The following is a 27,013-nucleotide window of genomic DNA, read 5'->3' as shown; positions in this document are numbered from 1 at the left end:
TTTGAGCACTTTCGATGACTAACGGTTAAGAAAATGACTTTTATTATCGGTGTGTGCATTTTCCTAAATCGCGGCAAGAGGTCGCTATTTCCAGACAGAGACAATCGCAACTTTGGGACGAGAATGAGGCAACAATAATAACTCTTTGTCAAGCACTTTGTTAGCCCACGCGTTTCCGTCCACTACATCTGTGTAAATTCACAGCTAAAATATTCATATGTTAAACCATACGTGAATTTTAAATACCGTTTTTAAACAATACTAGGACTCTCCGGCGACGCTCATTTTGACGATGATGAGCGTTTTACGACTGGAACAAGTGATGGCATTAATTTAGATTGGGTGGCGGTACACGAGTTTGGTCACAGTTTGGGTCTGGAACATTCTAATGTACGCGAATCAATCATGTATCCTTGGTACAAAGGCTATCTTCCAAACATTCAGCTCACCGATGATGACATTAAAGGAATTCAAGCGTTGTACCCAAGTAAGTTTACTAGTTTTTGTTATGACATGTCATACGTCATGACACGGCAAGGAGGTGTAGGAACGACGTCAGTGACGGCGAGGCGTACACCTTTCGAAGTGCGTTTCTTTTCAAGTAATTTACAGTACATTGCTTTGGCGTCCTTTGTAAAACATATGCGTGAAAAAGATGAAAATCAGACTCAAAACTCACTATCACTGAAAACGTCTGCTCATGGTGTTCACTAAGCAGTCTCTTTTCCTCCATCTGCTAATGCCATTTACAGCGACAACTGTGACAACAATATTCTATTATACCGAAATGGCAAAATTGAAAAGGGTAATTATTAAACAAGAACTGACAAACATGACTTTTTAAGCAAAGGGTTTTATTAATGGAAAACTCTGTTAAGCAACAACAGCAATACTTAAAGAATTGGAACTATCGCGAAATAATGACAGTAAAAATGAATTTTTTTCCTTGAGATATCGGCTGTCGTCAGTAAATATCCCTTATAACTGTCTAAAATCTCGACCTCCCTTGACAGTGTTTTCAGTAGCGTGCGTTCAGTCGTTTTGAAAGCACCTCTTCGCAACCGCTGTACACCGCGCACTGGTGGCACAGCTACTTGTCTTAGTTGAGGAGAAACTGGTGCCTTGTAATTAAAGGGGCTTAGTCACGTTATTTTTGGGTGTTTAAGGGAAATATTTAGTTAATCACGAGTTGAAAACTCGAAAATGGTAATTTCTTTATTATTAAAATTATCATTACATCAAAAGCAACATGATTCTGTGCAAAAAAAAACCTTTATTCAGGCGATTTGCCATAAACTTGAAAAACGCCGGGCCGACTTTTTTCAAGATTACCCAAATGCAATCCGTTTCAATCTTGTCCATTTGTGTCCACCCATTGTTTTCTTTCCTTTTGCTATATTTCGTTTATGTTTTTCAACAGTTTTAAGGGGTTATTGGAATGTTTTTTTTCTACTTTTGAACTTTTTGGGTGTCATGAAATCACATCATTTTTCGTGACATAGCTCCTTTAACTTCTTCTCGAATAAGGACTATGAGCCGGCGATCCCATTTTCCAACCCTTCAGCGTTCATAAATTCCCTGGTCGGAATGCTAAAGAACCCACAACGTCTCCGTACAGACGGTAGGGTAAAGGGCTCCCGGTTTTGAGGTCTGTCCTATCTCTCTGCAGCAATAAGTGTCTGACCTGGCTGTGATGTGTCAGTGTACAAGGCCACCCGGTTTTAGCCCGGTGCTGGAATTTGTAGCTGATCATACAATAGATCTCCATTTGGTTAGAGAGAAAAACGGCGTATTGCAACTATATAGTTAGTGAAACTACACAAATAATGCTGCTTGGAGTAAGAAGTTAAAAAGCCTCTTTTAATAAATTCAGAACCAACAGTCCAAACATTCACACCTCCCAAAGTGAAGACAACTCCTAAAGTCGCCACTGCCATCAGACCCTCTCGTGTTACACGCCAAAGTACCAACCGCCCCCGGGTCACACCTAAGCCCAGTCTACCTATTCCTTGCGGCAGCTCCATTCGTTACGATACAGTGTTCGTGGGCCCAAGTGGTTGGACTTTCTTCTTTGTGGAAGACAGCTTTTGGCAGTTGGACCGCAGGTTGAACAGATATGGTCCTAGGGCAATCCAACGGTACTGGAAGGGACTCAAGACACCTGTTGATGCAGCTTACCTCAATAAACGAAGAAACATGGTGTTCTTCACAGGATCAGAGTAAGATATGAGTACACTTGTTTGCTGGTTGATTTTGATCGAAGTTATACAAGACCAAAATAATATTACACAAATAATGCTCATTGTCATCACCATCATCCAAGCTCCTTTCTTGAGCCATGCGGCCCTTGTTGTTGTTTTGAACCCATTTCTTTTCCTTTAAAATATTTTTTGCTGTTCTAAGATTGATGGACTAAATGATTATAAAACCGTAATTCTTAGGAATAATCAGCAAAGCAGGTGAATGGATGTGAACACTTGAGTGGGATAACAGTGTTATCCATTTATTTCTCTTAAAAATACTGATCTACTTGAATCGGTAGATTCCTTCATATGAAATACTGAAGACTTAAAATACTCTCTTTTTTCCTTAAGAAAATTAAAGAAATTGCGGTATAACTTACGAAAATATCGACTGACTACAAACACATGATAGCCCAAACGCTGAGCGCACTTTATCAATTCTCAGCAGAAAAAGAACTGTGCATTTGCTTTCCTTTAGATTCTGGGAATATGACTCAAGACGAAATTTGATTAACTCTGGGAGCATTACTCAGTATGGGCTTCCGCAAAACCTCGCAAACATGGACGCAGTTTTCAGATGGGAGGGAAACGGCAAGACTTACTTCTTCAAAGACAACAAGTATTGGAAATATGATGATCAAAGACGCCGAATACAAACTTACTACTATGACAGAATAAATAGAAAATACCTTAGGTATCCCAGGGATATCAAAAATGTGTGGAAATTCGACGGTAACATCAAAGCAGCTGTTAAATGGAGGAATGACAGAAACTATGTGTTCTGGGATACGCGGTATATCAAGCTTCAGAAAGGAAAGGTGGTGAGAGAGAGAGGTTACCCACAGGTCATTGCGGACCGGTGGATGAAGTGCAATAGCAAAGGAAGAGAGAATGGTGCGAACATTCCCTGACCAATGCGGCCTCATTTCGTAATCTCTCCAAACACCTTTTCTTACTCTTTACTTTAAAATAAGCTTATCTTCCTCTATTTTACAAAGCTGGCTGTGGTTTTTTTTTTTGCCCGAAAAGGAGCGATGAAGCCGTAGAAAGAATGGGATAGAACAGGGTAAGCTACAATTAAGGCAGTGGTCCCTGCTGCTTTCCTCTCGCAGTATGGTAGTTGTTCTCTTAGGATTTCATCAACAAAGCAATTGAAATTTGAAGCTGGTGTAAGTAACGAGAAAATTGCATTTTGTCGTAATTACGGCTAATGGAAAGAGAAGATACAGGTTTAATAATTTGTGAATAAAACAATAATTTGGGTGAGATTAAATGGTTCAAGAAGGTTTGAGAGATAATGGCCTGATTTTAAGATCACTTGACCGACTGAGCTTAAAAATTAATACATTGCCGATATAACTAGCCGTGTGGCTTTAAAGTTTCTACGGACCTTTGTGGGTGTGGTTGGTAGATCAAGACTTGTAAACACGATAAATTCAAGGAACTCTCGCAAAAACTATAAAAGGTAGCTGTAGAATATTCCTTTCCTTCGACCAGTAAATGTTAACATAACTGATTTATCTTATCGAGTGAGCAGCCTAATGTTTCGGATTTCCGTAAAATTGAGCCATCCAATTCACTGATAGCTAAGAAACGAAGTTCATTCGGCGTATCAATTTGAGCCGATGCAGCGCCTTCATATTCATGTTTAGGAGCAGTGGTGGCTCAGTTGGCTAGTGCGCGGCTTTCGGAGCGAGAGGTCCCCTGTTCGATCCTCGGTGACTTAAATGTCTGTTTCGACTTTCCGCTGATCCGTGTAGCTATAGCTTTAAATACCCGTAAAACGGAGCACTGATAGAGGGAGGGGGGTAAAGGGCGCACCGTCGGCTTTCATTGATACCAGCCTCGTAACTGAAGGAACTACCGACGTTAAATAAAGTGACTTTACCTTTACCTTTAACCTTATCTCTGGGGCCTGATATTACCAACATTCAATTTCCCGGTTTAGAATAATATGTTAGCTTTGTTTAGAATGTAGCGATACGTTCCTTGTCACGGCCTCTTCTCTACCGTCGTATAGTATCGAGCCACAGATCAAGTGAGTTTCGTCATTCTGGCATCCATTGTATTTTCATTTATTTTTATCGTTCCAGGAATGCAGAATAAATTTAAATATTTGAAGAGTGTTTTTCGTCACGTTACAAATGGAAAAGTACTTAAGGATCTCGAGGGCTTCTGTCGCCCGCCGTGTAGCGAATACAGACCGCAACTTGTGTCATTCCCTGGAAGGGTAACAATGTACATTCCCACAGTTTGACGTCCTACGTGATCTGTCGTCACGGATTATACGCACGGCAACAGGGAAGCTACAAAAAAACAAACAAACAACGATGACCTTATCTGCTGGCGATCATAACGAAGGCTAGTTTGATTCGTTGGGACTCATTAACATTTATCACGCGGCGGCCATTTTGGAGTCCGTGGGGAATAAAGGCTTTGTCTTTGCATCGTCTTTGCCCGTCCAGCCTCACACTGAATGAGAGGTTCGACGGGCAAAATCTTTAGTTTGGACATTGAGTGACATGGGATTGGAAGTGACAAATATGATCACTTTCCTTACTGTAGTGGGGCTGGGATGTTAGGCTCCTGCCTTGCTGCCGTTGCGAATGCGAGGCGAGTCAATCAACCAGTTCCCAGAAACAAGGTTAATTGTAAATATATTTTAGGAAAACAAGACACCTTTTAATGCCATGTTTAATTTCAAGAACCAGCGCTATATTACAGAATAATTTACTACACTATGTTGCATATTCACCAAATTAAACTAGATGACAATATCACTATATTTTGCAGCTATCTTTGCAACATGAGTCATGATACTACCTTATATAATTTTAGCTACATTACAAGGTACCATTGTATTATCCTTTTCTATAATACGTTACAGGAAACTCTCACACAAAAACACCCATGGCTAATCTAAAGAAACTGTTTATTAGAAAGTTTTAATGATATCATTTCAATAATGAACCGATCATGCATGCTAATTTGAGTGCGTCCCATCGGGGAAGAAATTCTGTTTATTTTAAGATATTTGGCAAATCGTTTACATTTAGCTGGAAAAGCGTTTTTGCCTAGTGAGTGATATAACAGTTTTGTAAATGCTTATAACGATGACTCAAGTACTGTTGAAGAGTTGAAGGCCTAGTGGGGCGACCAATCCATTCTCAGCTATTCGACCTTTTCCGGCCGAGAAATGTTCTCCATCTCAGCTAAAAGCAACTTGAAATCTCTGGGTCTGCTAACAGCTAAACGTTTCCCAACTTACAATGAACATATTTTCCATTTTCACACCTTCGCATTTGTGTTATTAATTATGCTCAAGAGTACGTGCGTGATATTTTTTTCTCTTTTTGTTTTCACATTCTGGATTTTAGCAAAAGTTTTGTCCGGAGAAATCAATTAAATAGCATAACAAATGTGGAGGAGTGAGCATATCTGTCAAACGTTAAAGGCGCCATCGTGTTCCGGATGCTTTTAGGGCGTTAAACGTCGATAATGTACATGATCGGTCACCAAAATAACTTCAAATTTAAAAGCCCACTTAAAGACTTCAAAATCTTTCGGAAAAATACTGAACTGTACACGCAATTCTGTGCATGAAACGGGGATAAGGGCTCATTTTTTAATTATTTAAAGATCTATATACCCGTAGTTTGCGTGGATTTGTCACCAGTGAGGTTGGAATGTGAATATTTTCTTATTAAATTATGTAATGTAGCATGTACAAACATTTCGATTTCTTTCGATTTGTCATCATCGGAAACAGGTACGTTTCATTTTTTAAACAACGGGACGTTTTGTTGTCTGCAAAGGCGGACAGCCAACATTGTTTGCGCTAAAAGGGTATAGGTGATGCGGTACAAACCGGCGTCAGCTATAAATTCGTGGTTTTTTGAATGGGACAACGCATTATAAGAAGAAATCATCCGGAGCATTCCATCCTTACTGCTTAAGATCCTTTCTTAGGTTTTTTTCACATAATTTCCTGTTATTAGACATGAAAGTTTTGTTTCTATCATTTTTAACATTGTACGCAGCGTTTGGAATAACGTTTGGAAGATCGACAATCGCACCCAGGAAGGTTTTGGTAAGTTTTGAGTAAAGAAAGAGAAAACTTGAAAGTTCTACTCCTTCTTTGACAATATCATCCAGTTCTAGTTAATGACGTGACTTCTACTGAAAAGTTTTATTTACATTCTTAACATCGATTTTGGAAATTTGTCAAAATTCTAGTTCGTACATTATCTTCTGGAAGTCTGCTAAGCCAATGAGACTAGGGTGTCTAAGATTTCAGTGTCGTTATACGACTTTCTTCATTTCATTCGTCCGTATACATAATAACAGGAAAAGGAGTAATCTTTCTAATTCAAAGGCACAAACTTAGTCATGACAATGCTAAAGCTCATTTCTTACGATGAAACTGAGATAATCAGGAAACTTTCCTGGAAAGCATTAGGTGTTTCGGTTTTACCTGAATCATGTTGCGTGATCATGCATCAGAGCCAATTGACTTCGAAATGCTCATTTTGCAGCTGGTTATCAGCCAAAATTGTCCGAATTTGTATTTGTTTAAGAATTGTGTTCGCCATTGAAATTCTCAACGTAACTTTGCCGGAGTTCTAGCTTTTTTTACATTTGAAATGATAACATTGGAGATAAGAAATTGAAGGACGGAGGTGAACTTTCGGATCCGCATGCTTTTAAGAATATGTAGCGTGCTTCTAACTCGGCCATTTTATCAGAGAATAGTTAGTTACTTTCATGTTTCTTTCGTACACGTCTCAAGAAGACTTTTAACACCAAGGTATGCCCAGCCGGGTTAAAACATCCCAAAGTTTGGTTGACATTTACGATTTTTGCATAAAAGAATTTCACTAAAACAAACAAATTTTCTTTTCCTGTGTCTGCATACGTCAAGACAAAGTTATCATGTCACCACGCAAGACTCAGAAGTTAGTCATCAGGCGGTCACGGCAACAAATGATTTTGACACTGACAATGTTTACTGAAGACATTTTTTAAATAGCAGATTTAGAATGAAACCGTCCTTCGATGTAAGACACCGGAATAGCTTTGTAAGGCAACCTGTTTGAAACAATGAAAGTTAAGATGAATGATAGACTTACTTCATGGCCTCTAGATTAATCACAGCCACGCCTTACTTCAAAACTTGAATATCTCAGTGCCGTTTGAATGCTCAGAACTCTAGGGAACAAACAATTTGCCAGATGAAACATATCACAGTTGAAAAATGAACAAGTTTATGATGGTAAACCAATGAAATTGGAATAGGTTAAGACAAGAGCAGCAATGCAAGACCAACTGACATACTTAGAAGATCAAGTTGCCGATATTGATTGTTTTTTGGAGCCTACAGTAGGTCAACTCTAAAACGTAAAACGAGTTAAAAGTGGGAAGACAATAGGCGACACCTAATGTCCAATGTAAAACCCTAGAGAAGTAAAACAAGCTTTATTAGTTGGTAGAGTTTTCATTTCTTTCTCCTTGCCGAAGGATCAAGGGTAGTTATATAGGATGACACCGTATCATAAAACCACCAAAGAAGAAACAATGTTTTTGTTTCATTGTGTTTAATTATTTGTTTTGGTGCGATGTTTTGACAAATTTTGCTGTTAACCACACATGGTCAGTTTTAATCGTAGGGAAGAAAAATACGAACAATCACGATCAGCTACTTACTAACTTGTCGATTCCATCGTCTTGAAAAATAGACGGCAACTATGCGGGGTACCTAGTATTCAACAAAGCCTTAAAATCAGAGTGCTGATTTCTCTCTCTTTCTTGCTATAACTTAAAATTAGTCCACTGACTCAGCTCATAATTTATATACTGAAGTTATAATGATACGCGGTGAAAGTCCTAAGGGAGATTGAAATTTTAGTTGAACGCAGTCCAATATTGTGTCCTGCTTTCATAAGTGGGTCAAAGGGTCAGTCAAAGAGCTTCCGTGTACTCTATTTTCTTCCGTTACCTCAGGCGATTGTTGTCTGTCTCAGCAGCAATCAGTTAGCAATTTATGAAGTGAGTCTAGAATAGGGTGATTATGTTAAAAAAAAAAAACCATTGAATACAGAGAAATGTCTTAAAAATATAATGTCTAATATGGAGGCTCGTTCAAAGCGCATTATCTCTTTGGCCCGACCGCAATGGTTTGTCAGGGTTAACTGCAAATATTTTTTCAGTCTAAAACAAAATTGTTCATTGTGCTTTTCCTTATAAATGCTACTTACAGAATTACTTGAGGAGGTACGGTTATTTATCTTCCGCTGATCTGAACTTGGGAGGAGTACGACGCATAACAAAAATTTACGAAGCCGTGAAAAGACTTCAGCGATTTACAGGTTTGAATGAAACAGGAAATCCCAGGGACACAGCTACAATGGAACTTGTTTCCAAAGAACGCTGTAGTTTTAAAGATATTGGAAAAACGTCACAGTTCAAAAGAAGACGGCGATATGCTTTACACGGAACTCGTTGGTCTAAGAACGTAAGTATTTTAACGCGGCTTATGGAAGAAGTAAGGGATCTTACGCAAAGACGACGACGACGACTCCGCCAACGAAAACGTCTTCTAAAAAGATCACTTACCCGTTATTGTAATAATTTCATTATAACCCCAAGTCGTACGGAATAGAAAGTGTGTAGCAGGAATAAAATTGGCATGAACGGTGTGGTTGTTTGGGAACTTGAAAAGGTCCGGTTTTTACGTCCTCTACGCAACCTCAAATTTGGTCACATGATTCACGTCGTTTGCAGGACGAGGACGGCAAAGAAATGTACCACAATGTAAAACGCACGTGCAGGGCGTGCAGAGCTTTTGTTTTCGCTCATTAAACCCATTGTTTTGTGAAGTTCTCGTAGCCGTCGTCGTCGTTCTTGAGTAATAGGGAGCTTTAGCAACGACAACGGCTAAGGCGACGAGAACGTCACAAATTTGTATATTTAGTAGAGAAAAACAATAGCTTTGTACGCTCTGCACGTGCGTTTTTCACTTTTGTTCATTTCTTTGCCATCGTCAGCAAAACCAAAACGTGAAATAACCAAATTTGAGGTTTTATGAAGGACGTCAGCACTTGAGAATAAATTTCCATTTTCTCTCCTAAATTAAGCTTGATTCATATCGGTTTAATTCTTGAGGGACTGCCACACCATTGTCATGTTAAAAAGCTTGAAATTAACGGGAATTTATGTTTTGAGATGACGTTCCCGTTGCCCTTCCCGTCGTCGGTGCTAAATCTCCCTAATAGGGAGTTTAAGAAACCACGACGGCTACGGCAACGACAACGCCAAAAAGCTGTGATATTATTGGTTAAAAGAGGCAAAAATGATCGTGGTGCACGTGCGGCACGCATTTTTGGTACATTTGTCTCCCGTTCTCGTCAAAGCAACAACGTAAAATGACCAATTTTCAGGTTTTGACGACAACGTGGACAAACAGCGATGAATCTTTCCTTCTCTCTCTTTGCTTCAAATCCGTACGTACCAATCTGGTTATAGCATACTTCGCCCATATTGTACAGCATAAACAAGTTGGAATATCGTGAAACAATTAGGACAGCTCAAACTAATAGTTTGAAGTGACTTTTTGGTCGCCCGTAGCCGTCGTGGTTTCTTAAACTCCCTAATGACTCGACAACGTTCATCACTCATTGATTTAAACGACAGAACAGAACAACAACAACAACTGTTAAGAATCCCAAGTGGCCGGAGGCAAACCAGTTGGCTATTTACAAGAGCAGCTGGGAAGTTGAACCAGGGACTACCAGGATAAAATTCAACGAGTGGTTAGAGCGGGTCTTGAACCCGGGATCTCCGGATCTCAAGGCAAGCGCCCTAACCACTGGGCCACACTGCCTCCTGCGGGCTCCTCTCGAGCTCCTTTCGAGCTCTTTCTAGGTTATCAGTTAGAAACCAAGCTACTCAAGGGTGGGAATTATAAAGGACGTAGGGAGTGATAAAAGAATGCAATCCATAGGGTAAAAGTCTGTAACTCATGTAACTTGAACGTTCGCGGAACGTCCCAGAGCTAAGTCAAATGTGTTGTAATAAACGTTGCTAACACTGTTTTTAAACACTCCTTGCGATTAACTTCGTGGCGTGTTTCCTTATTGCTATGGATACTTTCATTACATAATCACTGGTAATTTTGTTTATAATTTTCCAGAGCCTAACGTACAAGGTAGCAAGTTACACCACAGATTTAACAACTCGGGAGGTTGACGATACGATTAAAGCTGGATTGAGCATGTGGGCAAAAGCCACTCCACTGACTTTCACCAAAGTGACAAATGGTCCCGCCGATATTGTAATAAGTTTTGACAAAGAAGGAGACAGAGATTATTCATTTGATGGACCTGGTGGCGAGCTTGCCTTTGCTCATTTTCCTTTAGACAATGTTGGTAAGCCTCACATTAAAATTTAAAGAAAGGCCTCCCTGATTGGTCTTAACTGTGTTAATACCTTAAAAAGTTATAACAAAAAGAGAGATTCTGAAGATTTATTTCTATTTGCACAGCCGCTAGTTCTGGAGATATACACTTTGATGATGCAGAAAAATTTATTGTTAAAAGTAAAGGAAAAGGAACTCATCTTCTGTGGTTGGTACTTCACGAGCTTGGCCATAGCCTTGGACTGGAGCATTCCTCTGATAAGAACGCTATCATGTTTCCTCTTTACCCCGGTAGCAAATCGACATTTCAGCTTCATCGCGATGACGTCATGGGGATACAACAGTTGTACGGTACGTTTTCACGATTAATAACGAATAATAATAATAATAATAATAATAATAATAATAATAATAATAATAATAATAATAATAATAAACAGCTACTCCTATGCCGCCTAGACGATCTGCTAAAGGCGCTAACTAAAATTAAGGAGCAAGATTAAAACAAGATTTAAAAAGGCCCACCTTCAACCGACAGGCATTGCGTGCCGCGCAACAATTTTCATTTCTGAAAATTCCAGCAAAGCTGAAATTCGTCCGATTAGAAAGCAAGCAATGCGAATTTCTATGACAAAAACAAACGGTCGGAAAGCCTGTCGGTTGAAGGTGGGCCTTCAAAGAAAGATTAAAGGAAAGTTTCAATCTATGGTTACATGGGAGTAATTAAATGGACACACTTCTATTTTTATTTGAAGGTCTATTCTTTTTTAGAATATTCCTTTTGATCAAAGGATAACAGAAAATAGGCATGCATCACATACATGTGAGCATTTCTGTTAGATAATGCAACAGAGCTTGGATCATGACATTGTTGGGTGTTCTTAATGAGGCAAGTGCTGTAAACTGGGCTGTCATACAGTTTCGTCTATGTCATGTTTGACAGTATGATATTTTTCGTTATTTTGTCAACTCATATGCTCATAAGCTTTATTTTCAGGAGGGAGTTAAGCGGCTCTTTCGTCACTATTTGTATATATATTTTTAAAATATGTTATTGCTGTGATGTTAAAAAAAAAAAGACCAATGTCATCTGTTCGTCTATCTATTCATTGGTATTGCTGAGTGGCTGTGTGATGGTAGAATGTTTAATTATTGAAGGTCAGCGTGAAATCCAAAAACATTTTTTGTAAATTCGGAAAAGCCGTGTCAGGGAAACAGTCATAAATTTGGAAAAATCATGAAAAAAGTATACTGAGTAGACTTGAAGAGCCCATGAAGTAAAACAATATTGATTATTGGAGCTTATTTAAAGTGCCAATCAAGATTTTTTTTCTCGTGCGAATCAAAATTCCACGAAATGAACTTCTGCAGGGTTAGGTCTCCTATCGGTTCTTCACCTTGACAGCAATTGTGACGTTTTGTTTAGGAATAAGTGATTTGTCTCGATTTTCATTGTACTCGAAAACAATGGACGAAAACTTGTTGCTTGTTTTTGTATAATTTTTTCATTAGAGGAGCAGACAGATACGAGATATCGCCTGAAGTGCTGAATCCCTAGTGAGACGTGCTTTCTTAAGTCCCTGAATGTGCGTCAAAAATGAGTCTTCCGGCCATTTTATCCACTGAGCGGAAATCTGTAAGGGCCGATTTACACGGTACGACTTTTGTTGCATGCCACAAGCTTACGACAGGCTTACAACTCGTTTACGATTGTCGTGTACGTCAGAGAAAATGTCGTAGCATGTTAAAACATGTTTTAAACGCTGCGACAATCGTACGTCATGTCGTAGGCCTGTTGTAAGCTTGTCGCATGAGCCAAAATCGCACCGTGTAAACCGGCCCTAACATCCCTAAATTGAGCGGTTCATTTTAGAGATACGTATTTAACAAGACGACTACCTTATAATGCTCTTTCGGTGACTTACATTCACTAGGAATTCCACTGAAGTTTCCTCTCTGCCTTATCTTCAAGCAAATCAGAAAAGCAATTGTTTTTGTCAGATTTCTTGTCTAGACTAGATGAGGATCTGTAAAAGCGATCGTGAAAACACTTATTAGGGAGCTTAAGCAAGGATGACGACGACGCCGACCACGATGGCTAAGACAACGCCACCAAACAATATCCGATCTATTGAGCAAAAACAAAAGCTATGCACGCCCTGCACGTGCGTTTCACATTTGTGTACATTTCTACCCCGTTCTCGGCCTGACGACGACGAGAAGTGATCAAATTTGAGTTTACTTGGACGACGTGCACCTGACGAAATTTTTCAAATTTGTCTCTGAATATCCACACTGTTCTCACCATTTTTTTTTTCTGGAATGTTAAGACTCACTTTCCATGCCGAGCTAATTGAAGTAATGGCAAAATCATTACAATGACAGGAAATAATGTTTTAGAGGACGTTCACGTAACCATAATCATCGTCCTTGCTCAAGGTTCCACGTGATTACTTCCACAGGTAAACCAGCCATAGCTCGAGTTACACCAACACCTCACGTGAACCCGACCCAGTTCCCAGGAAAGCTAAATCCATGCAGTAGTACGCTTGACGCCATGATAATGACCGCTGACAAGACCACATATGCATTTAAGGGCGCCTTTTTCTGGCCTGTTGGTGATTATGGAGCTTTTACTGATGCCCTGAAAATATCGCAGTTCTGGGGTGGACTTGAAGATGACATTGATGCAGGTTATACGAGGCAGTTTGACGGGATCACCTTTATATTTAAAGGATCGAGGTGAGTGTCCATCCACTCTAAACCTTCAAAACAGAAATGAATTATGAGCGATTGACACATGTGCAAAGAGCCTTCACGGTCTAAAGAGGTTAGAAGTGCATGGGCCATGAGAGTTCACTATTAAGATTTCCATTACCGACTCCACTTGTCCACCTTAACGACCTTTCACCTAGTAATAGGCCAGATATGTTGCAATAACAGTGGCCAATCGCTTAGTATCTTCCTATCCAATTCACCAGATACTCCGAGTAACAGCTTTGAAGCCCTTCTTACGATAATCATCTAATCGCTTAATAATTTAAGGTGCGGTATTTGCCGAGGTGTTCCGTCTGGTCCGTCGATATTTTCCGCCTATAGCACAGTTTTCTTTTCTGTTATCTCGTCGCTCTCGTTTTGGTTGGCTTTATAGGGCTGTCTACCAAGAAATGATTCTTTTGTTCATTGAGTATGCACTATCTTTACTAAGTAAAATCAGAAACTCATGACCTTGAAGCGTTTAACTCTAGTTCAGAGCTGGGGTTCTTGAGTTTAAGAATTTCCTTATTTGGATGCACCCTGTTAGCAGAACCCTTCTTTTGCTTGTTCGATTTTGGCGTTCTCGAGAAAGACTCTGCATGCATAAATCGAGTAAGATCTTTATTGAGTATGTGCTGCATGTTGCAAGGATACAGTCTCGAGTCCAAGCCTAATATGCCAGGTCTCGCCGCCATCTTGGTTTTTCACGGTACAGCGGGCTCAATAATAACCATCGGTTTTATCACTAAACGGATGCTCGCACTGGAAAAACCAATTTACATGAGTTTAACGAGAGAAAACAAGGTTGATCAGTCCAGAAGTTCGGGCTGCGGCAAAGAATTGACGCGATTCAGGCAGAGCCTCCTTTTCTCCTCCTCAATAAAGAAAAGACAAAAGGAGGCTCTGCTCGCGGGGTGATTTGAATGTAACGTAGCTCGCGCATTTTCCCGCGCGTGCAGCTTCGATCTTATTTTTGTCCATATTTGGGCGTAAAATTGGTGTCCCAAAATCCGCAGCTTTGAGGCCAAGGAAAAGAGTTGCAACTTAGATGCTTCAGGGTCAGGTGCTTCTGGTAGAATCGAATGACTTAAAAGACATAACTTGGGTGAGCAACGTCAAGCGTGAGTTCTGATTAGTATTCAATTCCTACGGGTAAATTTGAGCTCTCGTTCAAAATTAATTAGAAACCCCCTTTATTTTTATGAATTTATTTCACCTTTAATTGAATTCTTTGCCGTTTAAAAGGTTTTGGACGTTCAAGAACCGAATACCGATAAAAGGTCCATCAAATCTCTCAGAAATAAACCTGCCCGCTGATGTTCATAATATGGACGCAGCCGTAGAATGGGGTGCCAACGGGCACTTGTACATCTTCAAGGGAAATATGTTTTGGCGCTACGACAGTCTCCGGAAAAGCATCGACCCTGGGTACCCAAAACGTATCCAGTCTAATCTTCCAGATCTGCCAAGTAACCTAAATGCCGCGCTTCAATGGAAAAACGGAAGAACTTACTTTTTCAAAGATTTTCAATACTACTCGTTAGATGATACATCAATTCGAATACGGAAGGGCTATCCAAAGTCGATTACAACCTACTGGATGGGTTGTTCTCCTGAAGGACTAGCCATGGGAAAAATATCACCTTTTAGATCGTCAAATGGCCTTACTCATTTTGCACCTGACAAGAGAGTTATTATTCTGATGGCCACCTTCGTGTTTGCCAGGATTCTACTAACATAAAAAGGACAGTGGACTTCATGCACTGGAGACCGTGGGAAAGGGGCCGATTCGCGGACCTAACCTCACTTGTCTTAAGATTAGATATTAACTTCTTTGGTCTTAAATAGGCCTGTAGTAAAGTCACATGATACAAAATCTTACGTTGCAAATATGAATTATTTTTCTATCCCATAAAAATATTTTACGTTGCAAATATGAATGTTTCTATCCCATAAAAATATGTGTTATTATTCTCATAAGTTCATCTAACCCGTTCCTGAAAGTCCTCGCGTTTTAATGCATGATATATTTATACTTAGCAGAGGAGGAAAGCAAGTGAACGTTGGTAGCCAACGAAATGCGTAGCGCCGAGTTGGCGGCTGTAATCATCTGCGAATGGAATAATTGTTTCACTAAAACTCCCGCAAATGATCGATAATTTCCCTACATGACTTTGTAAAAACAAAATTGAAAAAAATGATACGTACAGTGGTATAATAGCTCGTATACCATGATGGCTAAGCCAATTAAAAACTCTAAAATTCCAATGATCTAGTTTTAAAAAAATCTTTCATATCATATTCTGTTAAATCATATTGCATAGGGTTGGGAATGCATTTATTCAGCAACTCTTTATAACTCATGTTCGTTACGTATTCGAAATTGTGCTGTGAAACTGTTTACATGAAGATAGGGTCACCCTCTTGTATTGTTTTTCGTGGTTGTGTTTACATGTTAGGTAGGGTCACCCTAGGGGTAGGATTACGCTATCAATTACCTTATTATAGGAAAGAACGCTCCATGAAATTAAGGTATTGGAAATTAACGCGACTTAAATTAACGCGAATTTAATGGAAAACGACTTTCGAATAAAGAAAATTAACGCGGAAGAGGAGGTAGAATTTCATAATAAAGGAAATTAACGCGATTAAATACGCGAAATCAAAAGAGAAGATATTGACATCACTTCTGATAGCGACAACGATGAAGATGAACTCGAAATATTGTAAACCCTTGCCCTAGCTTTTGTGAAAGATGAAAAACTAAGGGTAAATGGAAAGAAAGAAAGCTTGTAGTTAATGTTTTTGAGGTGTCAAGAATGTCTGGACAGTTTCCAAAATTGGGGTTAAGATACTGGAAATTAAGAGCGCGGAAATTAACGCTGCACTTAATTAGCGTCGCGGAAATGAACGCTCAACAAAATTAACGCGACTTAAATTAACGCGAATTTTAACGATTCGCGTTAATTTCCTATAATAAGGTAGGTAGGGTGGCCCTTAGCTTCTTGTTTACTTAAGCCATGTAAACGCTCAAGGTAGGGTGACCCTAGGGGGAGGGCTATCTCGAATTGCATCTAAATACGTCAAATGACGTATTTGGCGAGCCAAATGTCTCATGCGTATATCCCCGAAGATATCGAGCAGAAGCTATCGTAAATGAGCATCAAAGTGACGAGAATAATGTAGAAGAGCACCTCCGATTTCTTCGACGCCTTCGACGGGCAGGCGTCCGAACAACAATAGTCAGAAGACCGGCGAAAGAAAAGCTAAGCCTACAAGCAATCCAGTAGCCCCCCAAAAACCCTAAGAAGTTTGCCTGGTCACCCGAAGCTGCGAGGTGCTTTTAAAGTACGTGAAAGAATTCAAAACGCAGTGCGAGTACAACGCAACCGACCGTTTGAACCCGACCTAGCAAGCTTTTATACAGAAGGACGCCGCTGCATGGCCATTGACTATCCTGAAGATTTTGGCCCAGAAAGTGTCTCAGAACCCAGCAAAGATATAAAAGACATGGATGCCAGCGAGTACGAATTAGAAGCCCAAAAAGCAAAGATAAGAAGTGGGTATCAAAGAATCAAAGAAAAAATAAAAAGCGTCCGACAGGACTATCGCAACGCCGTGAAAAAAGGCACAAGAAGCGGCATAACGCTAGCCCTACCCCCGGGGTGACCCTTGCTTGTCGAGTTTGCATGTAAAGGAGGACTATGTTTTGACACTTCTGGTTGGCTGACCCTCTTAGGAGGGTGACCCTGTCTCCATGTAAACAGGCCCTTAAAAGGAAGAAAAATATCTATGACGTATAAATTTTATCAGCAAAAGATATTGTTGCGTAATATATGCAGGGTATTTACATATTTCCTCAAACAGAGGACAGCTAAATGGAAAATAAAATGTCACATATTTTGTGAGCTTGCTCCATCGTAATTTGTCGTGCTTCAGTCATAGGTTTCTCTGTTAATTGTTGTTTTTCCTATTTTAAAAAAAATGATAAATTTGTCCAACTCAGCAACTGAGTATCACTTGATTGATTGATTCTAATGGAAGGGAAGAGTTGAACATTTCTGGGAGCTATTCCTCAATCCAAACTAAAAAGAAAGCCTGAAAACATGATTTTTGAAATATCTTGTCCTAAACCTCAATGACGCAATTCGATTCCGACGCAAATTTTATCAGGTAAATAAATTAAGCTGACCCACGATTTGCTAGGACCAGACTATAACTAACAACAACAAGTCTTGGGAGGAAACCAAAATTCGATTTTAAGCACAAAATAATGACGCACCTCTGCACGGATTCAGAGAAAAAGCTGTTCTATTTTCTGAGGTACTTCTCACCACCACAGTGATCAACCTTTTTTCAAAATTATGTTTCAACCTTGATTTTAGTTTAAAAAGGATATGGATTGTACTAGTGAACAAAACGCGCCAAGATCAGAAACAATAACTTGATAAACCACCGCTTGACGGGAAGTCGAAGAGGCAGAGACTATTATCTGCCAGCATCCGTGCAGCACGACCTTTGATGCAAAATTATCTTGACTCCTGAAAAAAAGGAAACTACCTGATAAGAATGAAGTGGTACAGACACTACTTTTAACCTGGTCACAGTGAAAAAAACTAACAGAAGGATTTACAGGGACAAAAATGGATACTATTTTATCTTTGTAATGTGGGTCGATGTTCAATAGCAAGGTCATCAAATCCTCTCAGTCGGAACTGACCCAAACAAGAAAAGGAAGATAGTACCCAGTAAAACATGATTATCGGTTCTGATTATGCACTCGGAAGTCTCATCAATAGTAGATTCATTGTGACGCCGTCACGACTGACTGGAGTTAAATTGCTGTATTATTTGTACTTTAATTTATGTGACACAACACTGGGTTAAAAAGAATTCAGAGTAACCAGTCCCCATTTGAGGCTCAAACTATCTCTTGATGGTCGGGGAAAACATGTCAAGTTGCTCGGCGTCACGCCTTAGTCAGCCTCCCACCTCAGATGGGCAGTGTAAGCCCTTTTTTGTAAATCAGTGAAAATTTTTGCCTTCAGCATTTTAATCGTTGGTTCAAGATATGTGGTCACCAACTATTTTCTCCTTTTCCGAGTAATATCTTTTTATTGGATTAAAGACGAAACCTCAATTACTAAGCAACTTTCATCCAAATTTGGGAGTATCAGACACAAGTGCAGGCGATTGCAATAACATGATCACTGCAGCGGGCAAAAAAAAAGCCTCTTATTACGGTGGCCGTGTCTTTAACAGCTTTCAATTTGTGGAACCGTGCAACAATAGTAGCGTATGACACTCAACTAGATGGAAGCAACCTGTTACGTGGTGGACTAAAATACGACACCTTGAATAATAGTAATAATAATTTATTGATTAATTTCTAGAGCGCATCTTACCTAACATGACTATGATCAAATGAATCAAGGTGGTAGTTTCTAAAAAAACTGTGGTGCTGTGGTGCGCTCTAGCGACGAAGGGCTAACGCTCGAAACGTCAGTGGCCAATCAAAATGTATGGCAATGACTACCTGAATACATTAAAAAATATGTAAAATATGGTAAAAACTTATTGATAAATAATTAGCGAAAGTATTATAAAAATCTCTGTTAAGTATAGGCATGTCTAAAAAGAAAGGTCTTAAGGTGAGCTTTAAAACTATTTACACAAGTGATTGATCGAAGCTCACTAGGCAGAGAGTTCCACAAATGACGGCGCTGCGACGGCGAATGCCCGATCTCCTAGCGTGGCCTTAGATTTCACTGATGGCATAGCTAGAAGTAAAGTATTAGAACCCCTGAGATTATAGCATGTCTTGACACTTGTTAAGGACTGTAGATACTGAGGCTCGAGGCCGTGAAACGCCTTAAACGTGAGGAAAAGTACCTTGGAGCCTGATAGGCAACCCGATAGGCAACCAATGCAAATCGCGCATTATTAAATATTGGTGTAATATGAAAAATCCTTGGCGCATTACATACCAGCCTAGCAGAAGCATTCAGAACTCTCTGAATTTTCGCAAGCTGGTTGTTTGGCAGTCCATACAATAGGCTATTGCAATAATCGATGCGGGACGTTATGAAAGCATGGGCTAACGTCCCCGTAGTTTCTTGAGATAAATACTTGCGTATGCGTCGAATATTACACAGGTCAGTGGTAAAATGCAAAACAAAGCTTTCTGATATGGCTAGACATATTGAGCTGTGAATCGAACCATGATCCGAGGTTTCTGACTACCGGAACAGGACTCACATTAGCAGGGCCCACCTTAATATTATCGATATTAACTTTGGCTAGCTGTTGTTGAAGGTGAATTCAGTTCATGTCAGTTGGTGGTCACTCAGATAGAAAAGGATTTTAATATGAACCCAACAAGAACACGATCTCGTCTAGAAAAGTCTCTTTTTACTATATATGGAAAGACGTACAGCGGACTGGTCATTTTCTATTCAAAACCTGACCACGATTATCTCTTTATTTGATATTAAAAATGATACAAAGGCGAATGAATTCACGTCACAGAAACTTCCGGACAAATCCGAACGCAATCTTGTAGGATCAATGAGATTGTCTGGGAGTGCGGAAATTAGTGTCGTAATTTCCGATTTAAACAACAAGTCCCTCCTTATCGCCAACTGAACCAAATCCATGAGATGTGAAGCATACAGATATTACACCTTACACCTTTCTACTGATAATACTGGCGTATTAAATCATAATTTTACAACGTTAAATCAATAAATGATTTTATTTAAAACAGTTTTTTGCACACCTTTTCCCTAGCAACAACAAGCCGAGCGACCTTGACTGGTAAACAAATATAAAAGAAACGCATTATTTATGTTGAAAATGGTTAGATGTGTTGAAGGGAAAGTTTCGTGACAAACCAGATATGGTAATTAAGTCATTGTTAACTACACCTTTGGCGGCCTTTTTCGTTGTTTTAGAGCTTAATTTAAGCAAGAGATTTCTAAACAAGCTTTTTCAAACTTTTACAAAGATCCGGCTTAATCTCGACTTTCAGTAATCAGTTGCGAAAGTAAGGCACAATTGTTCAGGTTCACGCGATGTTTATGATCAATACTATTAAAAGATAATTTAATATGTGAAAGAAATTTTTAAAAGTGGCCTGTGATTTTAGACTTTACACCATTGGGCAGGTGTTTGTTTTTTGTTAAACGTGGATAAATCCGGTTACGAGTAACAGTTCGCAACGTGACCTTGAGCATATTACCTGTTGATATTTTAGAGATAAGAAAATCTACTTGAGCATCAAAACAAAACTTATCTCTTAGCAGGACCAATTTTTTTACTCAAACCGAGCAGAAAGGAAAAGGATGTACTCGTACCTAATAAGGTAGTTTGTGGATATCTGAACCTGTCATCAGTTGGCGGTTTAGTTTTCGCCCTCGGCCGGCTTAGGGTGGTATTAATTAAAAACCCGTCTAATTGTTCATTAGTTTGGGGCAGATCATTTTAGATATGCAATGGAGAACAGAAACGGAGACAATACGCGGTCAACACAACACTTAAAGGCGTAGACAGACAATCAGTCAAGCACAACCAATTAATTGCTTTTCTTGATTTTACTGGAGTCATCAATGACCTCAAGGTCAAGTACGACTAACGTGAGACGCATCATCATGAATCATGAGCACGTCATGTGTGTCCCTGCCACGCGAAAAATGGAACATTTCCATATATGGATGTAAATTAACAACCAGATAAAGGATCATGTTACGCTTGAGCACTTCCGCTGAGAATGGTGTACACTCCCTTTTCAACGCAGTGACGGAAACGATGTTGCTATTGCGGAGGAGTTGGCCTGTTATATAAAGGGGTCGCTAACTCAGTTTAAGTCAACATAGTCGGAACTGCCATCTCCAAATCATCTAAGGATAAACACGAAGAACACCCATGGCACCCGGGAAGAATTTCGGCCCTCTCGACACGAGAACTGCCTATGCTATCTTCGCAGCAATTTTTTGCATTGTTTGTTTACAGAATCTGGTTGAGAGCAGCCCAGTTAGCTCAAAACTTGTAGCCGGAGGAATAGTAAGTGACTTTTCCCTCATATCATTGTATAATTAATTCCTCGATAAAAACCCAGTCGCACTTTTCTTGCCATAAGTGATCGGCACGCTTCCCGGCAAAACAAGGGGAAAATTTCTTGTTCTTTTTTTACAATTTAATGAAGCAGCTTTGAGGCAAAATTAAGTCGCTTCACATTGTGTCCTTTTAGCGAAAATCCCCAGACTATGTAACTTAAAACATTTACGTCATTAAGTTGATAAAAGATCCAAAGCGAATCGTCTTGCAGATACCCAGCTGAACCGGGGGTCACGTAAAGTGAAACAGGAATTTTACTGTCGAAAAAGGATGTAATACCACATCTTAATTCCGTTGACCTTAAACTTATCTGTTGTCTCGATAACTATGAATAATGTTTTGGAGAAGGTTAAGAAAACATTGTGGGAACGTTGAAAAAATATTTTGTTAGTTTTTCGGTGTTTTTGTTAAGGAAGCGTTAACATTTTCGGGGGCAAAATTAAAAGGAGCAGGCCTCATCAGTGAAAGCGGGTTTGTGTGGTAAAATATCAGCGCCCAGCTAATAAATTTTTAAACATCGTATGAATGCGACTGCGTTTGGTGATTTATGGGCACGAGTGATTTTTTGAAAGTTAATAATAACTACTTAATAACAGAGAGTGAGGTCAATACAGCAATACAATACAGCCTTGCCGTATCGACCGAGCGACAGTGAGGTTAATACGGTTAGCAAGGCTGAGGTTTGAGATTTTGCTGTAACGACCGAACGGCCGAGGTTATTGAGTTGTTTATTATATGGCTAACAGAACGGTTCTAAAGCGGAAGAAAAACTAATTTGCTGAATCCATAATCGGCCCGTGGGTATTACCCTAGCACTTAGCTGCTCTTAGCCAATCAGAGCGAGCGTTATATCGGCCAGAAACACTAGCCATATAATAAAATGTGGGTTACTGATCAAGCTTTTTCAGTCAAGGTGGCTGGATATTGGCCAAGTTATTTTTTTTGCGTGTTTATGAGTCGAGGTACATACACACGCAATAAAAAGAACGAGGCCAATATTCAGCCATCTTGACCGAACAAGCTTGGTCAATAAAGGATTTATTACATAAGGTAAAACACCAAAAAAATATCTTTGATCTTGCGGGACTAAGCGAGAAATCCCGAGCGGCAAGATAGCTCCATCTTGCCCGCTCGGGTCACAATCACAGCGCGAGACGTAAAATGTGACGAGCTGAATTTTTCAATTCGCATCAGATTTGAATAAAGTAAAACTGACACCTGAAAAAGATGAACAAAAAAATAGTAGCCGTTTTTTTTAAGTTTGAAAAAAGACTTTGTTTATCTGTTCATGGTTTTAAAAAAGATTGAGGCCCGAACTAATATGAATTCGTCATTCCAACAATTCTTTGATAACTTTCTGGCGACACTGTAAGTTGCAAAGAGAGAAAAATATTGTGATTTGAAAATTATGTTACTTGTGCCTTTGACACTGAGAAGATGTGATGAGAGGGGAAGAGATAGATTTTCTGATTTGGGCCTTTGTTGCTTTGTAGGACTGGTTGACAAGATACGGATATTTAGTGAATGATGACCCTAGAACTGGAAATCTCAGAAGTCAACAAGACTTGGAAAAATCCATCAAAATGCTTCAACGTTATGCTGGGTTAAAAGAAACAGGCCAGATGGATGCTGATACAATCAAGCTGATGGGCAAATCTCGCTGTGGAGTGTCAGATTTTGGCAGGTCTGACAACAACAAACGGAGGAAGAAGCGATTCACTTTGCAAGGCTCATATTGGCAAAAAAAAGTATGTTTGCACCCTGAAGAAGTGTCTGTAAAGAAATACGTCGTATCAGCGACTCGATGGACACAATACAAGCTCAATCTATTATCCTCTCTATTCTCTTACGAACAATGTTCCTGGTTTGATAAAACCAGGTTTATGTAATCGCAAAGTCAGCCGTGGCTTTCAAAGGCTCGTGACGAGGTATATTTTTCGTAACTGATCCCATATACCCAAAATTTTGATCCCTGAACCCGCAAAAATTTGATCCCCGATGGGGACACCACGAAAAGCATTGCAAAGCCCGATCCCGCGCGTTGTGATTCCAGGGGCCTGTTTCTCAAAAGTCCCGAAACTCGGGTGTCACAATTCCCTTTGTAACTCAAGAACGGAGAGGACTTAAGTCGTCAAACTTCCCAGTCATTTTTCTTTTTGTTACCTTGAAATCATGTTAAAAGATCGGCTCTCCAAAACAAGCGGTTTTCGGGACTTTCGAGAAACGGGCCCCAGATCCCGGGGCTGTGATCCCTGATCCCGGCCCTTTTCAGGCCTTTGATCCCTTATCCCATATACCTCGTTACGACCCTGCTTTCAAGTTAGGGTTAAGCTAAAACATAGTTGTTTCATTTATGACAGGATCTTACGTACAGAATCAAGTCCTTTACAAATGACCTTTCACAAGGAGAACAGCGACAAATTTTCAAGAAATCATTTGATTTGTGGTCCAAGGCCACTAACTTGAGAATCAAAGAGGATAGCCAACTTGCAGACAAGGATGTGGATATTCTCATCAAATTTGATGGAGGACATCACGGGGATGCGTATCCATTTGACGGACAAGGAGGAACTCTGGCACATGCCTTCTATCCACATAACAATTTAGGTGAGTGACTATAAAACCGAACAATCAATCACACTGTCAAACCGGCAAACACCAAAACAAATCAGTGAAGTTGAGGTTTTAAAACCTTTGCAAAAACCGTTGGTCGATAAGTCTTGCCATGCGTTGGATCAGAGAAGATCGTAATCAGTCAAAATTGATTAAAAAAATATTTATGAAAGTCAAGTGGACTACTGCACGACTGATAAAACAACACGAAAATGTATTTTTAACGATATTTCGGCTGGCATTGGCCTGCTGAAATATCAAAACAAACATAATCCATGTCTTTGTCGCGGGGGCACACGCGAAAGCAGCCACTTCACTCACAAGTAACACCTCAGGAAGATAAATTTTTGCAAATAAAACGTCCTCGCATATGCACCCTGTATTCTATCTGTAAAAGAAGTACATTCAACGATGAAATGATATACGAAATGGATCATATATGAACTGCGGATATGAAATCATGGGAACATTTGAACCCACAATGACCGGCTCCCAACGTCAGAGGCTTCATGGCTCGGTTGGTTTGAGCGTCGCGCCGGTATCGCGAGGTCACGGGTTCAAACCCCGTTGAAGTCCTGAATTTTTCAGGCTTCTTTACGCAATTGAAAAAAATGGCATTCATAACTGCGAGGATCATAGCTTCATTAGAAGTATATTCGTAAACTTAATCTGGCATTTTAAATGATAATTAGCTCACAACGTTTTATTTGTTATTTTATTACTCGTTTCAGGCCTTTCCGGTGACGCTCATTTTGACGATGATGAGCGATTTACGACTGGAACAAGTAATGGCATCAATTTAGATTGGGTGGCGGTACACGAGTTTGGTCACAGTTTGGGTCTGGAACATTCTAATGTACGCGACTCAATCATGTATCCTTGGTACAAAGGCTATCTTCCAAACATTCAGCTCACCAATGATGACACTATGGGCATTCAGGCTCTTTATGGTAAGTCAAGGGAAAAAATTGCAAAAACTGGTGTTACTAATCCCCCAAGAAGTATAATTTATACAGTAATAAAACCGCAAAAGAAAAACAACATTTCCCGTACATTCCTTCTTTCAGGTAAACCTTCGACCCAAACACCGACAAATGGCGTCACAGACAAACCAACGCCAACCGAACCTACCATACCTGTTGAAAATGATGTGTGTTCGATACCCTATTACGACACGTTCTTTCTGGCTCCAGATGGAAAAACTTATGCAATAAAGGGCACCCAGTACTGGATCATATCATCTAGAACAGGGTTAGAGAGTGGGCCTCATAAAGTTACTGACCTGTGGGAGGGCCTGCCTCAAAAAGTAGATGCCGCTTATAAGAGGAGCTCTCATCGTCTTGTTTTCTTTAGTGGTTCTAGGTAAGTGGTATTACCTGTCTCGTTTTATACTAAGGAAACATGAATTTTACTTTTAAAACGTGTATAAGTCGCAAGAAGAGTCAAGTCTGGTCTTTTTTAACTTCGATAAAAGCTGTCGTTCCTAGATTAAACCTGTTTTAAGTGAGGCAAAGCCATTTTCATTTGGAACCCAATTTTACACTCGACCTATGAAAGTAAAGACTTGTTTCCTTCATTTTATAGTAATTAGAAAGACGTAGATTCGCGGACGACGACAAACAACAAATGATTAGCTGCCTCTTGTGACAGCGGCGATAAAATCGTGAAATTTTTTTTTTCTTCTGCCAAACCTATTTGCTCGATAGCTAAAGCTAACATGCGACGGAAGAAATGGACTGATACTTAGAACTACGAAACTATATTGACCTGAAAACGACTGAGAAGGAAGTAATGTTGTAACTTAATTTTTCCTTTTTCTAATTACAGATACTGGCAGTACTTCTATGACAGCAGTCGCAGGCGGTACATAAGTGAGGACAAGGCAAGTTCGATTACTGCCTACGGGCTAACTATGGATATGGCAGATATGGATGCTGTGTTTACATGGGGGAGGAACGGAAGAACGTACTTTTTTAAAGGAAACCAGTATTGGCGTTTTTACGGAAACAAGATTGACTATGGCTACCCCAAGAACATAAGAGCTTGGAAAGGACTTCCAAGCAAAATTAATGCAGCTATGAAATGGAGAAACGGCATATCTTATTTCTTCGCTGAAGGGAAGTATTACAGATTTGATGACATAGCAATTAAAGTGAAAGATGGTTATCCGAGGAGTATCGCTCTCGTGTGGATGCGATGTGAAAAGGACAATTTGATGGTCACAGATCCAATCTACACGACATCAGATGGCAACAATGACGCATCGATTGCCACTCCACAAGCCGCCGGGAAAGGCTGCCCTTGCCAGTGCTCCTCTGGCTCAACGATAATCTCAAGTAGTCTTGCCGTGCTGTTTTCTTTGGTGGTGTTTGCTTCCAAAGTAAACCTTTGAGTAATTCAATCAAGTTATTGTTAAAAACTTGACAAAAAACTGGACGTTTTTCACTAGATTTATAACCCTTGAGGTACGTCGTAAGAAAACGAAAGATGAAAAGTTGTCCAAGGATACCAGCAAACTCGGCAAGAGTGTTAAATCAAGTTACTGTTCGAGACCGTTTCGAAATGATCATACATTAGTTTCTGCAGTATTTTACGATATTTTCCGTGTACATAGTAACATAGATTCACCGTAGATAGGGGACACTAGTTCTTTGTTTTAGTCCCTCAGGTTTTATTTTTGTGCAAATTCTGGGTAACAATGTATGATTGCCGATAGAAATTAATATATTGTAAGGTTGTTATTAATACTATTTATGATCCGCAGACCGAGATGTTTATATACTTCTAATTTTGCATAGTTATGAGTCAGTTAAATTAAACTGATTAAAAAAAACGCAACCTCTTCCGCAATTGCCATCTTGTAATACCCAAG

At 39.7% G+C, this 27,013-nt stretch overlaps 2 protein-coding genes and 1 long non-coding RNA gene across 4 annotated transcripts in view; 2 read left to right on the top strand and 1 right to left on the bottom strand.

Annotated features, from left to right (window-relative positions):
- LOC137980283 (stromelysin-1-like) overlaps nt 1–6,055 on the top strand; it is an 8,383-nt gene extending 2,328 nt beyond the window's left edge. The window contains exons 4-6 of the mRNA XM_068827683.1: nt 266–487; nt 1,874–2,219; nt 2,722–6,055. Coding sequence (XP_068683784.1) covers nt 266–487; nt 1,874–2,219; nt 2,722–3,154 — 1,001 coding nt within the window. The 3' untranslated portion in view covers nt 3,155–6,055. The remainder of the gene's footprint in view (nt 1–265; nt 488–1,873; nt 2,220–2,721) is intronic.
- Nucleotides 6,056–6,180: 125 nt separating this feature from the next.
- The window catches only part of LOC137981126 (uncharacterized), a 31,924-nt gene continuing 11,091 nt past the window's right edge, over nt 6,181–27,013 (top strand). Inside the window, exons 1-12 of the mRNA XM_068828470.1 lie at nt 6,181–6,333; nt 8,500–8,754; nt 10,432–10,666; nt 10,783–11,007; nt 13,119–13,398; nt 14,659–15,150; nt 21,330–21,474; nt 23,022–23,276; nt 23,889–24,135; nt 24,873–25,091; nt 25,209–25,503; nt 25,969–26,530. Coding sequence (XP_068684571.1) covers nt 6,244–6,333; nt 8,500–8,754; nt 10,432–10,666; nt 10,783–11,007; nt 13,119–13,398; nt 14,659–15,150; nt 21,330–21,474; nt 23,022–23,276; nt 23,889–24,135; nt 24,873–25,091; nt 25,209–25,503; nt 25,969–26,530 — 3,300 coding nt within the window. The 5' untranslated portion in view covers nt 6,181–6,243. The remainder of the gene's footprint in view (nt 6,334–8,499; nt 8,755–10,431; nt 10,667–10,782; nt 11,008–13,118; nt 13,399–14,658; nt 15,151–21,329; nt 21,475–23,021; nt 23,277–23,888; nt 24,136–24,872; nt 25,092–25,208; nt 25,504–25,968; nt 26,531–27,013) is intronic.
- LOC137980286 (uncharacterized) lies at nt 16,830–20,736 on the bottom strand. Of its 2 annotated transcripts, XR_011118482.1 has the most exons (3): nt 19,401–20,736; nt 18,819–18,949; nt 16,830–17,954 (listed from the first exon to the last, which is right to left on the bottom strand). It is a non-coding gene; the product is annotated as an uncharacterized lncRNA (long non-coding RNA). The 2 variants fall into 2 exon arrangements; XR_011118481.1 differs by having other exon boundaries at nt 18,819–20,736.

The sequence above is a fragment of the Montipora foliosa genome, chromosome 12 (genome assembly GCF_036669935.1).
Source record: "Montipora foliosa isolate CH-2021 chromosome 12, ASM3666993v2, whole genome shotgun sequence".
NCBI lineage: Eukaryota > Metazoa > Cnidaria > Anthozoa > Scleractinia > Acroporidae > Montipora > Montipora foliosa.
Note: the sequence above shows the minus strand (reverse complement) of the source record. Positions and strands in the feature narration are given on the sequence as shown.